Source organism: Ptychodera flava, chromosome 21 (assembly GCF_041260155.1).
Source record: "Ptychodera flava strain L36383 chromosome 21, AS_Pfla_20210202, whole genome shotgun sequence".
Lineage (NCBI taxonomy): Eukaryota > Metazoa > Hemichordata > Enteropneusta > Ptychoderidae > Ptychodera > Ptychodera flava.
The window spans coordinates 18,502,016-18,516,424 of NC_091948.1; the positions used below are offsets into that span (position 1 = coordinate 18,502,016).

At 39.3% G+C, this 14,409-nt stretch overlaps 1 protein-coding gene across 1 annotated transcript in view; it reads right to left on the bottom strand.

Moving 5' to 3' along the window:
• Positions 1-8,893: 8,893 nt before the first annotated feature.
• The window catches only part of LOC139121609 (pumilio homolog 3-like), a 30,442-nt gene continuing 24,926 nt past the window's right edge, over positions 8,894-14,409 (bottom strand). The window contains exons 13-16 of the mRNA XM_070686652.1: positions 12,545-12,636; positions 12,037-12,118; positions 11,583-11,673; positions 8,894-9,382 (exon numbers count right to left, since the gene is read on the bottom strand). Of these exons, the coding sequence (XP_070542753.1) occupies positions 9,253-9,382; positions 11,583-11,673; positions 12,037-12,118; positions 12,545-12,636 (395 nt within the window). The 3' untranslated portion in view covers positions 8,894-9,252. The remainder of the gene's footprint in view (positions 9,383-11,582; positions 11,674-12,036; positions 12,119-12,544; positions 12,637-14,409) is intronic.

Sequence of the window (14,409 nt, forward strand, 5' to 3'; positions counted from 1 at the left end):
CTTTTGCCCAACTGGCCTTGTGTGCACAACGTATTGTTTGCAAGATGAATTGCCATCATTGACAGACAATGCCTAGACCATAGACCCTCCATTTTGGAGGGTCTATGCCTGGACTGGAGGAGTTCAATTCGTCACCATCATACACGTGTTACCATAGTTCAGCATTTGGTATTCCTACACGATTTGGACTCAAACAAAGGACAGCACGAAACTGTCATTTTGAGAGCGGGAACAGAAACACGGTTAATAAAAACATTAAGAGTAACGGCTGTAATGGAGATTTAATTGTTTAACTGCTTTACAACTCTGTTTGATGTTTTTTTACGATGTTTCTATGCAGAAATATTGCACTTAACAATACTCGATTCGTATCGGACTTCGTCGGCAACATAGTAAATTTGCCAATCAAACTGGAAGTCGCTTGGTCATCTTACAGCGCATAGCGTGGCGCCGAGGTCACTATATGTTGAAAATTTAATCAGCCATAGTATTCACTGGAACAGCTATACCGAAATTATGAAAATAAAAAGGCCAAATGAAAAATATATGTTTCCGGTAACCCGACCAACCCTAATTAAAACCCCCGACCCTAAACGTTTTTCTACGCATGATTTTGCCGATTTTTGCTATGTTTTGATGGGTCACACTAAAATAAAATAAATAAAAGTTCCCGACCAACTTGCCCTATTTCCCCAGGGCTTGCGAAAGGAAACACATTTTTTTCTTACGCCAAGGAGGACCTACTTGCTGCAGCTGCGCGTTCTAGACTTTAAGCTTATATCTTCCTACTTTCGTACAACTGTACCGTGACAAGTTCAACCACAACATCAACTGTAGTGGGTATATTTTATACAGATCTACTAAGACCCCCGATTTACAAAAAATCTTTCTCACCCCCTCCAGGATATCTTGTGGTTCATCCCTTAAGCTTATATTCATGCCCGAAAGTCCCCAAACGTACTACGATGGCACACTGTTTGGATTTGTAGTGTCGAACGATACAAATAAACCATTTAAACTCGGCGCGTTCTACGCACAAACGCCCGTATGAAGCCCCACGTTACTTTCCATAACTACATTCCACTCACCGTGTGATGGCCTGTGTTATGTTTCCTACGTACGACCATCAAAACCGTCACGTTAGGGCAGTACACCCGACGGTATACCCGTATTCTTATCCCGTCAAACTGCCCGTCGCTCCGCTGATGGTGTGTCTGCTCTCATGTAGCAAATAAACATGAAATTACCAGACCAACTGTACATTCACATGGCGGAAATAGCCAAGGTTTTAAGCGTTGTGGGCTCGGCCGTTTACCCGTCCCATTCGTCTCACTTTTCTTTTCCGCGACGAGCTGATCTCACTATTCGAAAGCGCATGACCTCAATACGAACATAATACATTTGACCCCGGTTGACCTCGCTCGCTGCATATATTACACACAGCAGCAGGGCCGGGCTCGTTTGCGATAAACACGCCCCTCAAAAGTAAAACCATACTGCCTGTTCAATATGGGATGCTGTCTCTGCCTTTATTATTTGACAAACGTTTATGCCCCAAATTCGCGATTGAGTCTAGGTCTATATCAAAACTTATTTATGAATGATGAAATTAAAATTTTACGTAAAAATAAAGAAACACATTTATGATATTTGTATGAAATGACGGCCAAACCAATGCTTCCTTTATTCATCAATAATGAGAAGCTGGTTGTTAATAAATAAAATGTGCATTACCTCATGAATATCTTAATTTATTTGTATTTGTATGTTATCGAACACAAATGGGGGTATATGCAAATAGTTTATTCGAATTTAAATTATTCACTAAGGACCTTGTTGTGACATTGACCGCCCTCTGTTATATACGACCTAAGCTCTCTCTCTCTCTCTCTCTCTCTCTCTCTCTCTCTCTCTCTCTCTCTCTCTCTCTCTCTCTCTCTCTCTCTTTATGTATGTCTGGCTATTAAAATGGACGATTGCCGATGACCAAGGGCCTGTTCAGGTATAATGCACCTTAGGGACAGATATTCGGATTCTCAAATATTTACAATATTGTTTCGGCCTACCACTCATAAGGGCGGGGCTCATTTTGAAGATTATGCAGTAAATGAACTTTACACCGCCTCAGTTTTGTGAAAATCAGGATTGTATACTGCATGTATCACTTCTTTGATAGAGGGCAACAGTACGAACTGCGAAGTTTACATTTACCGGGTGATGTCTTTGGGCTTCATGTGGTAAATGACGTCAAGTTTATATACACGGACCACGATTGGAAAGATTGAAGACCATTTTGAGAGTTAAAAGTCAGATTAAACAAGGGTTTCTGTTAATAAAGTATTATAGGATTTAATTACACAACGTGTAACGCTTTGCACATGCTGCGGTTTACAATATAATTATCACTTATATCAGAATTATCACTTCAATAACTCTGAAAATGTACGTATTAATAATTAAAACCCGCGTTATTTTGTAATTTTGTCTGAGACCCTGTCCGAGAAGAGGTTGTTATTTTTAGCCTAAGTGCGATACCTTAGATTTCACACAGGTCAAAATTTGTCACCATATAAGCTTACTAATTTGAGTTGACACCGCTAGCTTACTAGTGGCGTGTGGGTAAAATATAACTGTTCGAAATCCAATCACGTGATCCTGATCATACAAGACTATATACGCACATGTCGTAGCCCTACTAATTTTAGTACATACAACAAACTTTACAACATTCTGTAAAACTATCTATTTATGTACCCTCCATTACAGGTAATATCATATTCTGCGAAACCTTTGGAAACATCCTGTTACAGCTGCAGCTTTTGGGTTTCTCATAGTTTGAGTGTCAATGGCAGCTTTGGGGATTTTGGATTCATTCGTTCATTTCGCCTCAGCACCTGATATAGGACACTTCTACTTATCGACAACTCATGATCATGTTGAGAAACGGCGAAAGAACATGACAAATAGCGAACTGACGAAACATCGCAATCGCGAAATCAATATTACAGATGAAGTAAACGAAAAAGCAACTTGTTGACTACCGTGTGCATGGCAAGGCAGCCATGTATCTGTGGGTCCATAGCTGTGGTGTTTTCAGACGGGATTCCTGCCCTTTACCATCGTCCGCTCGCACGGCTCGTTAGCCAGACAGGAGTCTTCCACTCGTCCGCTCGCACGGCTCGTTAGCCAGACAGGAGTCTTCCACTAACCACGCCGTGCGGGATACCCCCACTATTTTGCGTTAAGGAGTTTGATGGAATTAGAAAATCAGGCGGACCAATCAGAGCACGCGTTACACTCAAAGAGAAAACCACGCCTACCTTCCAAACGCCGACCACCGCACTGTTTGTGCACAGCTTTTCTCTTGATTTACTTACTGGTTTACTAGACTTGGTTCAAGTGCGTGATTGTGAACATGTGAGTTGTGCGAACGATATGATCTGTGTTCTGTTTTCATGTGAAATGTGTGAGTAGGATTATGTGAACGCGTTGAGTGGGGTGAACGCGATACAGGGGAGTTTTACCCGGCACAAACTAACTCACTACTGCTATAGCTGCACAGACTAAATAAGACTAAAAACGCGTTCGATCGCTACCAAATTTTACACGAGGAACTTTTACAAATCATTTTATTTTTTGAAAATTCACCGACTTGAACCAAGTCTCTGGTTTACCTTCGTCCTGTGACACCCTAATGGCTCAAACGGAGATTTAGGAGTGGGAAGGCAATCTTGCCCGAGTTTAATACAGGATTTGATTGTCATGCATGGGGAAATCTTACTGCGTGGTGGGGATAAAGTTACGGGCATTAGATATCTCCCAAAGAAAAAAAATCGACGAATAAATATGGCGATAGTGCAGAAGATGATTTTGAAAAAAACTAACGCTTGTAATCTATGAAAAATTCACCGATGAGTAAGCTAGCTTATATTGCTTGCTGACGCTTGTAGTCAATGAAAAATTCACTGATGAGTATATTGCTTGCTGTGATGAATAGGTCAATTTTTTTGAACAACACCCAAACAAAATCCGGTTCTTTAATTTCCAGTTCTAGCATATTTCACAAAGTCCTAGTCCACGTTTTCGAGCCACGCTTCCAGTTGTTTCTCCCGCGGCGTGTCGATGTTCTGTTCTGGTAAATCCTGTTCATCGTCTCACAATGTTTACAATTTTCCAAAGATATGAACAACAGAATAGCTGCCGGCCGCACCAGTTGACAGGACAACAATGTCTGAACAACGTCTGAGTAATGGGTTTATCGTGAAATTTTGAGGTCAAAATTTGAGGAGTGGTTTAACAGAGTTACTTCGCGGTAGAACTTTTCTATTTCACGCCACGATCTTTTGAGTTTGGCGGGTTGATGTTTTTTTTCACCTTACAAGTTGAGCGACGGGAATATCTTGCGGTACGACGCGCTGGCGGCTGGGCCTTTGTTTTAAACGTTTTGAACACATCAGTGATTTCAGCAGTTATAGATTTCAGTAGCATGAAATGTAAATACCGACCACGAATACTTGTAAATGTAACACCGAGAAAAAGTGGGAAAAGACCTATACAACTACATTCGCTGTAACCGATTATCTGATTGCTATTTACTGGTCACATACAGTCGTGTGGTGGCGCTTTAAAAAACACGATTTAGGGGGTCTATCAGCCAAGGTCTGATTTCGGGAAGCATCCAGCTGCCCGGAGCGGAGACCTTGGCAAGCGAAGATGGCCTTTACGGGCAGATTTAACGACGTTTTACCCCTCTACCACACTTGTAAAGCACCACCGCCTATGTAGGCCCACAGCCATGTTGATGAGGCACGCACCATGGAATCTGGAAAGGGGCGGCGCTTAGGATGCTGACATAATATAACATTTACTTAAAATATTGAATAATTATTATTTTTAATTTGGTCCAGCATGTATTCGCATCTATTCCCAAAATATACGCACGCCTTTGTCAGCCGACGTTCATTCTCTTTTTTCAAAGTCAGCATGGCAGAAAAGATTTGTCTTTGCAATTTCTGCCCTGCAAACTGATAGATTCCTTTAGTAAGCAATACGCCATGGAGAGGCTGCATACTCCCATTGTTGTGAACTAAGGTCGGCCGATGTCTTTTGTCGCAGTTACAACACACTAGTACCTAAAATCTACTTCTTGTTGGCGTCTGTGACAGACCGATAGCGCCGACAGCATCATGAACTCTACTGTTTTGGTCTGATACTCCGGAAAACGACAGCATAGTTCTGTAGTAAAATGATAGCTTTTGTTTTGTTCTGGACACTTTTTACTTAACTAAGAACTGCATTTCTATCATGGTTCAGTTTTCCATTCCGAGTCGGATATGCAAACCGACAGACTCTACGATCGATCGCGACCTTCCCCTTCGTCGTATAGTTCACTCACCTTAAAACAGCGCTCGGAGCAATTTTGTCCCGATCCCAGCATATCACGTCAAAATTGCCACAGAGAGTCGATTTGAACAGTACCGAGCGAAAGTAAAACTATATACATGATCTGAACGAGACAGCTGCCATCCAGCTCGCTCAATGCAAATGTATGGTCACTGACCTTGACAGTCATTGTGATTTCCGATCAACAGAAAGGTACACAATACATACATTGTGGACACCATTGAAACACGAAGACGTTCTCCGGTGTTTCGGAATCCTCACATTCATGTATAGTTGTATCGAACACCCTCCACGTTTTATGTATGTTTGGTTAAAATGAAAATTCCTGAGAGACGAACTCTGGTTGTCACTAACAATGCCTAACATCTGAATAATTGTACGCAACAGTGAGCTTGTGGTTAATTATTTCCAGTCATTAAAAGGCCACGAGATGAAGCTTCGTGCATGAGTTCTCATGATGGTACTTTCAAACTAAAAATGCGCTGAGCGGTATGTGTACACGCATTGTCTCCCACTGACAAGGACTGCGTATGTGCGTTTGGAAAACAGGGGTTCTGCTCAGATATGCAGAAAATGGTGAATGAGGTACATCTAGAATCTGGGATCTCCACAGAAACAATATGGTGACCCCAGTGGTGCCATAGTAAACACCTATTACCTGGTCATGAGGGCTACACCTAAACAATTCATTGCGACAAGGTTACATGACGATATTTCCACGGCGGTTAGAGTAGTAGGCCTACATGGTACCACTTTCTTTCCAAAAATATTCTAAGCATACCTAGTAACATCTTTGGTTGCACCTGTGACCTGAATCTTTCACATCGATGAACTGTTGAAGTTCCTACCCTGTTGGAATGGAAAATCTATCTGTTTTAGAGAGAGGCTTGTTGCTCATCCCGGGCGCACATCACGTTCTAGTCGCCCGCCATTGTTTCAAAGTTGCAGACGACACCGTTCTACGGTCACGTGACCGGAAACTTTTCCAAATTTGGTCAAAACAATTTCCCAAGGGAAATAGTTTTTCTAAAAATACTCTGTGATGTCACTTTTGTCGATTCACTGGGGACTCGATGTATCTATTTTCTCCTCACGTGACGTATTCTGGCAAATCGCGACGCAGTATGAGCATGTGGCGCGTTATAAATTGGAATGAATTGCACTGAATAATGACACTAAAACGACACTAATAATGGCACTGCATATATCTTCCAGGGTGTCATTGTATTCTGTTTCTTTGCAATATGCCCACTTTTAAAGATTGGTTGGAAATTTAAAATGATACGAAAATGTCTTCGAAATTTCATGTCACCTTGACTACCATTGCAAATGATTTCCTGTATACTGGAGACATATAGGCCTATGGGATTGCTCCGGGACTTTTTGGCACTTAAGTATGTACAGATTCATTATGGTGCTGGAAATTTCATGAGTTTAAGATTTTCACGAACTTCCAATTAAGTCGCAAATAAACGTTGTTGTAAGGCAGTGAAAGATCACGTTTCTTAATTTTGGGAAGTGAACAAATACCTGAGACCTGAGACACTGAAGATAAAAGAAGTCAACAAAGAATTTCAGATCGATGTAACAGGTCATTCTGACGGAAAAATGTTCCACGGGGACAGATTATTGGACTCAAACTTACAATATTCGTTTGACCTACCAGTGGGGGAGGGGACATTGTGAAGTTTTTGGAGTAAATACAGTTTTCATCGGCTTAGTTTTGTGAAAATCGTGAAATATTCCTTTCCCCTGCATAGATAACACAGGAATGGCAGACATTTTGAATTTAAAACATCAAATTTGTATAGCGACCCCGATTTTACTTTTATTACCTTTGGATTTGAAAGAGAACGGTTGAAAGTTTGCTTGGAGCAAGTCTGAGCAAAAATTTGTCTTAACTGCCTTAATAATTTTCTGATGAAGAGTGAGTTGAACAAAATCTTCAGTACGCACATTCTTGCACAGGGAAGATGATATGTCACATGGAATTAAAAATGTCTACACTTATAAACATACAGAGTTGCAAGCCAGAACTACGTCAATGCATTGCAAAACCCACCCCATAATAATCAGCCGTCCTACTCTCTGTTGTTGCATGCCTCGACTATTAACTCTGCCGGAAGGGAAGAAAAGCTACTGAATTTCTTCTTGCTGAGAGAAAACTTGAGATCAAAGATGTACTTTAACCCTTTCACCACAATGGTTTGGCCCAAAGCCATCGTTATCAATGGTGATTGTGGAACCGTCTACAGGGAATAACAGGATAAACAGGATAAACAGATAATATGCTTGCGCCAGTAACTGCACAGAGTGAACATGAGAGCAAACCATCTGTTATAAAGTCTCTCACCTGAATATTTGGAAACATGCTGTGTTCACTAAATGCGCTTCAAATGTGGAAGAACTTTGGTTCAAACTTTCCTGAATGAAACTTTCAGCCATTCTCTTACCAAATCAGGAATAAAAATCAGGGGTCACCATGCAAAGTTTGGAACCAGCGAAACAAATTATCCAACATCTGCTGATATTTGCCAATTTAAAATGGCCGCCATTCCTGTGTTAACTCTATTGGGAAAAATATAATTTTCGAATTTCAAAAACACTAAGATGGTGAAATTTTTTCTTATTCCAAGAGCTCTAAAATGAGGCCCTGCAAGTAGTAGATCAGAAGAGAATTGTAAAAAATTTGTGAGTTAGAGTATCTGTCCAGAGGCGCATTCTAACTCAGTAAAAAATATGCCAAGACTTTCCGGGTTTTTTTACAAATTACTTTTGTTAGAATGTGAATTTCAAAGAAGTCCATATGTGCAAATCATCCATACATGAATAGAACATAAACTGAGTGTTACAGTTTTGACTGATGTTTTCAGAATAATTTCAACATTATGCCATGACTTTCAAAGAGTGTATAAACTCAATGAAACTTGTTACCACTTCTTTGCCGTATAATGGATATTATCATACATCTACCATTGAGAACAATAGAATTATGCATGCACTAAAAAGGGCATACAGAATGCCCGTTCCATAACATTTACCATATCCAGGTGCCCCACCCCCCTGCAGCTGCATCTGTCGTTCACTGTTGAACAGTTTCTAGGAACTGATTGGACAATTGCCAGAATATGTTTCATGCCCTGTACATGTGATGGACAGGCTATCTAGAAGCACGTCCATGATAGCGCTCCACACTTGCTATAAATCGGAAGTACAATTGTCAACATTGCACAAAACAATCAATCTTCAGAAAATTTGATGCCCCAGACACGAACGTCAGATGTACAATAATAAGGTTAGTACAAAAATACCGCAAAGAATGCACTCCGACATTGGCGCTGGGCATCGTTCTCTGCTTCGCGTCCGGCCATACGCTGCGCCAATGTCCTCGTGCATCCTTTGCCGTATTTTCGTAATAACTTCATCTTACAAATGGAACCACTGTTGCAGCAACCATGCAACACTGGTTGATAATAAAGAGTCAGAGACCTTTATAACTTGTTTGAATTAAAATTCATCTTTATTGTCCATGTTTTTATATGGTTGATAAAGTCTGGGGACAGGGAAATTATTGTTACAGAATGGAATAAAGTTCATATTCCTTGTAATTGCTTCAGAGCACTGAACAATTCTTAAGATGAAAATTAAGAAAATTTGTTGTGTAATGAAATAATTGTATGTTTTTCCAAGGACCAGAACATGCCTTACACTGTGAAGGTTATACAATGTTCTTTTCTACAGTGAATGTTTTTACCGTCGAAAAGCAGTTGACATTTCATAAAACGACTTATGTTGCTGGTAAAAAAACAATGACATTTTCTCCAGTCATTTTCTTAACATCTATGATGTTCATGAACTTTCAAGTTTACTGAGCAGCAACTGTGTCCCCTTCGTGTTGACTTTGGACAACGCTTTCTTGGCAGGAGTCAAAATTTCCGCCACTTGTCTTCTTGTGTCTTCCTTACTATTTTCCAACAGACTATATCACAAAAGATAAGTTTTGAATTACACAATTACTGCTCATTGCACAGACATATATACTGTATATACACACTTCAACATAGATAGTCCACCCTCTCTTCATCTAATTATACAGTACATATACAGTATATATATATATATATATATATATATATATCACATGAACTGGCCCGAATTCCCACCTGTGTGACGTAGAACAGGACGGATAAGAAATCCGAATTACCCCTGTTGTACGTCATCAACCGGAACTTTTTTCTTGCATGGTACCGTTCATACATGCGGGTCGCGACCGCGACGTGAACATAGACCGATTTGTCGTGATCGATGCCATGCTCTCATGACACTTTTTCAAAAAAGGTGACCCGATAAATCCACACATGGAAACATAGAAGGCATGTCCAGCGAAATTTCAGAGTCGCTAAAACTATAGCTGTTCCCGGCCCCGAGAATCGAATGGGGATACCGCCGATCTAGTCGAGTAGCCTCGTAAGGCTCAATGTGGACGTCGTACCTGGCGCCCGGTTGGCGATAAACCTGAAATCTTCACCTCAACGGAAGTTCAACTGAATAAATGAGTACAGTATAATCTTCGGGAAAGCGACATACAGGCACAAGCATAAAGTCATTCGACTAACAACGATAAATTTCCTTCATCATACAAAAAATTCCGTAAATTCTTGCTCGGAATCAAACCTGTAGCGCGGCGTAAGGCTGTAGCGCTAGCGAAGACATCAGCTGTTGAGCTGTATGCATTGCAGCGCTGTGGAATCCGATGTACTTCGAAAGTTGACTCAGACAACACTCAAAACAGAGTTTCCATCAAGTAAAATTAGGATGTATCTACAGGTGAGATATATGTCACTGCAAACATCAAAGTCCTTAAGACGAAAACATTGACGACCGAGATCGGGATTAACGAGTTGACACCGGCATGGCAGAGACCGGTGACGGCAGCGTTGTGGGCATAAACATGCAATGAGGTACACTCTGTGTGTCATCGAACGGAATCTTTCGCGCTCGCCACGGTCGTAAACTTGTGTGATATTTTGAAAAGCCACAGAATCTCTGAGAATGAGAATTACTGTTTCGATCGTGTCGTTGCATTTACTTCATAAATCTATTTGTAAATATTCTGAATAACTCTGAATACTATGGCTATCCGTCGCTAGCACGATGAAAGTTATGTCCACCGTACCGATGGCCGACTTGCCTTGGCATCGGTACAGCGCGAGACAATGATTGACAGGTTCACGTGACAGAATCCGCATGTCTGGTTGGTGGAGATACCAATTGATGTAGCAAATTTCAGCTTGATGGGATTTATGAATGAAAGTATCTCCTGGGTGACGGGCCGCTTTACTCTTTAAATGAAAGTAATCCGCGTAAGTAAAACACAAATCGCGACGAAATTCATGCAATTTGTTACGATAATTTTGATCCATCTACGTCAAAAGAAAAATAAGAAGGCTGTTCATGTGATAAATATATAATCCCATGGTATTTTTCTCTGTTTGACGTCATCGTATACTCGTGTTTTTCGCGGAGCCGCTCAACTTCTCGCCTTCGGCTCGAAGTTGTACGGCTCCACGAAACACTTGTATACGATGACGTCAAATAGGGAAAAATACCATGGGATTATATATATATATATATATATATATATATATATATGTAAACATACACATACAAGGTACATACAAACATACGTACATACATACATGCATACATATATACATTAATACCTACATACGTATGAACATACGTACGTACATAAATACATGCATACTTACCTATCTACATACATATATACAGTACACAACGTATGCTCATGTACACACACTTGAACAGGCATAGAAACACAATCTCAAGGCCAGTGTGAAATCAAAGGCCCCTTTGAACTAAGGAATATTGGAGCTACAAATGTACGGACACTAGTTTTTTTACCTATTTGTCTTCTACACAATTTAAATCTGTTGACTTTCTTTAATTTTTAGTAAATGTAGAGCTTTGTTACAGCATTTCCATCCTACTGCTAAGAAACAATTTAAGCATGTACTTCCATATTTTCATTAAACCATTCCTTCAGTTGGAAAATGTACCCATGCTGTATGATATCTTTCCACCAAACTGCGATGAACCCAGGGTCAGGGTCAGGCAAATGCGACATTGACAAAGACAGAGATTTCTCTGCAACATACCTGCACACAACAAATGCTGATCTATTGATCTTGGCCCACAATACAAGTTGTTGTTTGTCGATGGTCTCAAGAAGTACCTTGGAAAACAATTCTGGAATGGGAAAAAGAATTTGTGGACTTTGACATTTGATATACCATAGATGAGAAGCACCTTTGCAAAACTGGGTGAATACCTACTGTTAATGGCAAAGTTTCACAAAAAGAAATGTTAACAATATTTTTTTTTACTCCACGAGCTTCAAAATGAACCTCCATGTGTAGCATACCATAAAAGTTTTGTAAATTTGAGTCTGAATTTCTGTCCCTTAAGTGCGTTTTTCTTTCATAAGTGTCGTTTTAGTACGGAAATGTATAGATAGTGAATCATTATCAACAAAGAATTTTCCTCTTCCAAACATTTCATACTATTTGTTGAAGGATCAGAAAGGGGCATTAAAAACCAAACTTGACTCACCTTCAGATTCAGTTCTGTCTTTGTCTTGTTGAATCAGTCTCTTCAACATTAAATGTCCAGCGGGATGTTCAGCTATGTGCATCTGACGACAAGAAGAAAATTGTGAGACACAAATTAGTGTGACTCGACCCTATGTGTGAGTCTCACAGACACAGATCATCCAATCATTCAGTTGGGAATAAATTGAAAAGAGCGTGTTCTCTGAATTCACATCAAACGCCCTTATTCCAAAATTATGGCGTAATATATACAGTGTCTTCAAATCGGAGTTTGAACCGACAACTTACAGCATTCAGTCACCTAGCAGAGAAGCAACAGACAGAACCACTTGGCCGAATCCCCATTCTCTGATTTGACCATATTCAACATTGCTTCAGAAAGCAGTCACCCCCACAAAATCCTGACAAAGTAGCATGATCCAAATATTTTGTAAGTCATGTGGACTTCACCATTAATTATTATTTTATCGGGGGGGGGGGGGAGGAGGGGAAGAGGAGAGGTTGCTTACCTGATCTAGTGACTCACTAGAATCCTGAACCTGTGGAATGAACTCTTCTGCTGCCAATGTTGCTATGGCAACCATTGCTGGCCTCTTATCACCTTTCGGAGAAATCAAGTAAAAGCTAAATTTAGTCACAGCAGACCTCAAGCACTACACTCAGCTCACATGACAGATATATTCTGACTTGGGACAAAATGATAGGAAATATAAAGTTTTTTTGCAAGTTGTAACAATACATACTAGTACTTCAATATGAAGTGATGCCGGAGATGAAACATTACTGTGATATCATTGTATGTGAACCACAAGCCTGTCTTCTCTCTCGCACATGGCCGTACAAGGCAAATTAATACAGACAGAGTTTCTAAACATGAAACGGCAGCACTGATAAAACTTAACGAAGGCGATGACTAGGGCATAGGACACTGGATAGTTAAAGTGAAAAATACATGGGAGTGGTAGAATAAAATAACATTCATGTACAGAAAAAATATTACATAGTCTTTTGCTACTTGCTTGACAAGCACTGCTGAAAAATGAGAGCAAGCAATATCAAGTGACACAAAGGAAGCTGATATGTCCATTTCAGAAATGTTATCTCTATTAGAATACTGATGACATCATAACTGTTTTATAGCTACCCAGCTGTTCAATCAGCAGATGCCATTAAAACAGTGTTAATGCATCATTACAACCGGTAATTGCATCTTGCAAGAAATGTTTGTTCATTTAAAATATTAAAATATGCTCTGATACAGGAAGAGATGTGAATATTTCAACTCTAGACAGCATGAAGCAAATGACAACTGCTTAACCCTTTGAGTGCAAAAAGTCGACTTTTGTTGCCTGTATACAAAATGATGCCAACAATTTCTTTCAGATCTACAAATTTTTTTATAACTTTTCCCAAAATTTTGGTCAAAAAGTCTAGGCCATGAAAATTTATGTCCATTTGCTCCAAAATCATGGACCAAAAGAATTACAGAAAAATTCATAAAAAATGGTAAAATGTTGCCCAGATATTTTTTCAGAAAAATTATAGTGCTCAAAGGGTTAAAGCTTATGTAACAACACTAATGTGACGGTTTTGTCACATATTTTGTTAAAATGAAAATTCAAATACAACTTAATAGGTATTTGCCATAAAATTTCATGTTATGTATTAATCAAATTTACATTCTAAATTTATTATGAAAACAAGATCAAAATATGATTCATTCACAAGTGACATGCAAATATAATGATATGGATAATGTAATATGAACAGTCATAATCCTTATTCATAATTTCACTCAGATATGTCCATGTGTCAAGTCATGATACATAACAATGGCTTAATCAGGGATGGTAGAATTAGATTGTAATCATATTGTATGGTGTAGAATTACAAATTCATGAAGCTGCAGAAACTGCTGTCCGACATCATGACTCAATCATTTACGCTCAGGATTAACCCTTTGAGTGCTGTAATTTTTCCCACTGCAATTTTAGTGCAACTTTTTATCAATTTTTATGAATTTTTTTGTAAGTTTTTTTGAAATTTTGGACCTATTTGCTATCATATTTCATCGGCTACAGTTTCTTATCAAAATTTTTGCAAAATCTTAAAAAAATTGACAGTTGCATATTTTTTAAAGGTGACAAAAAACGACTTTGACGCTCAAAGGGTTAAGCTTTGCCTATCAATTTATTATCATTTCTGTTATTCTCTTTTGATTGCAAAATTGGACTGACATGTGCTGTAAATTTTTCATACAGAGAAATTTGATGGAAATTATAGTTTTGAGTATTTTCTGTCAAAACTAACCTCAGGATTACATATCTACAGCTGTGTGGTTTATTCTTTTTATCATTTAATCCTTTGTGAATCT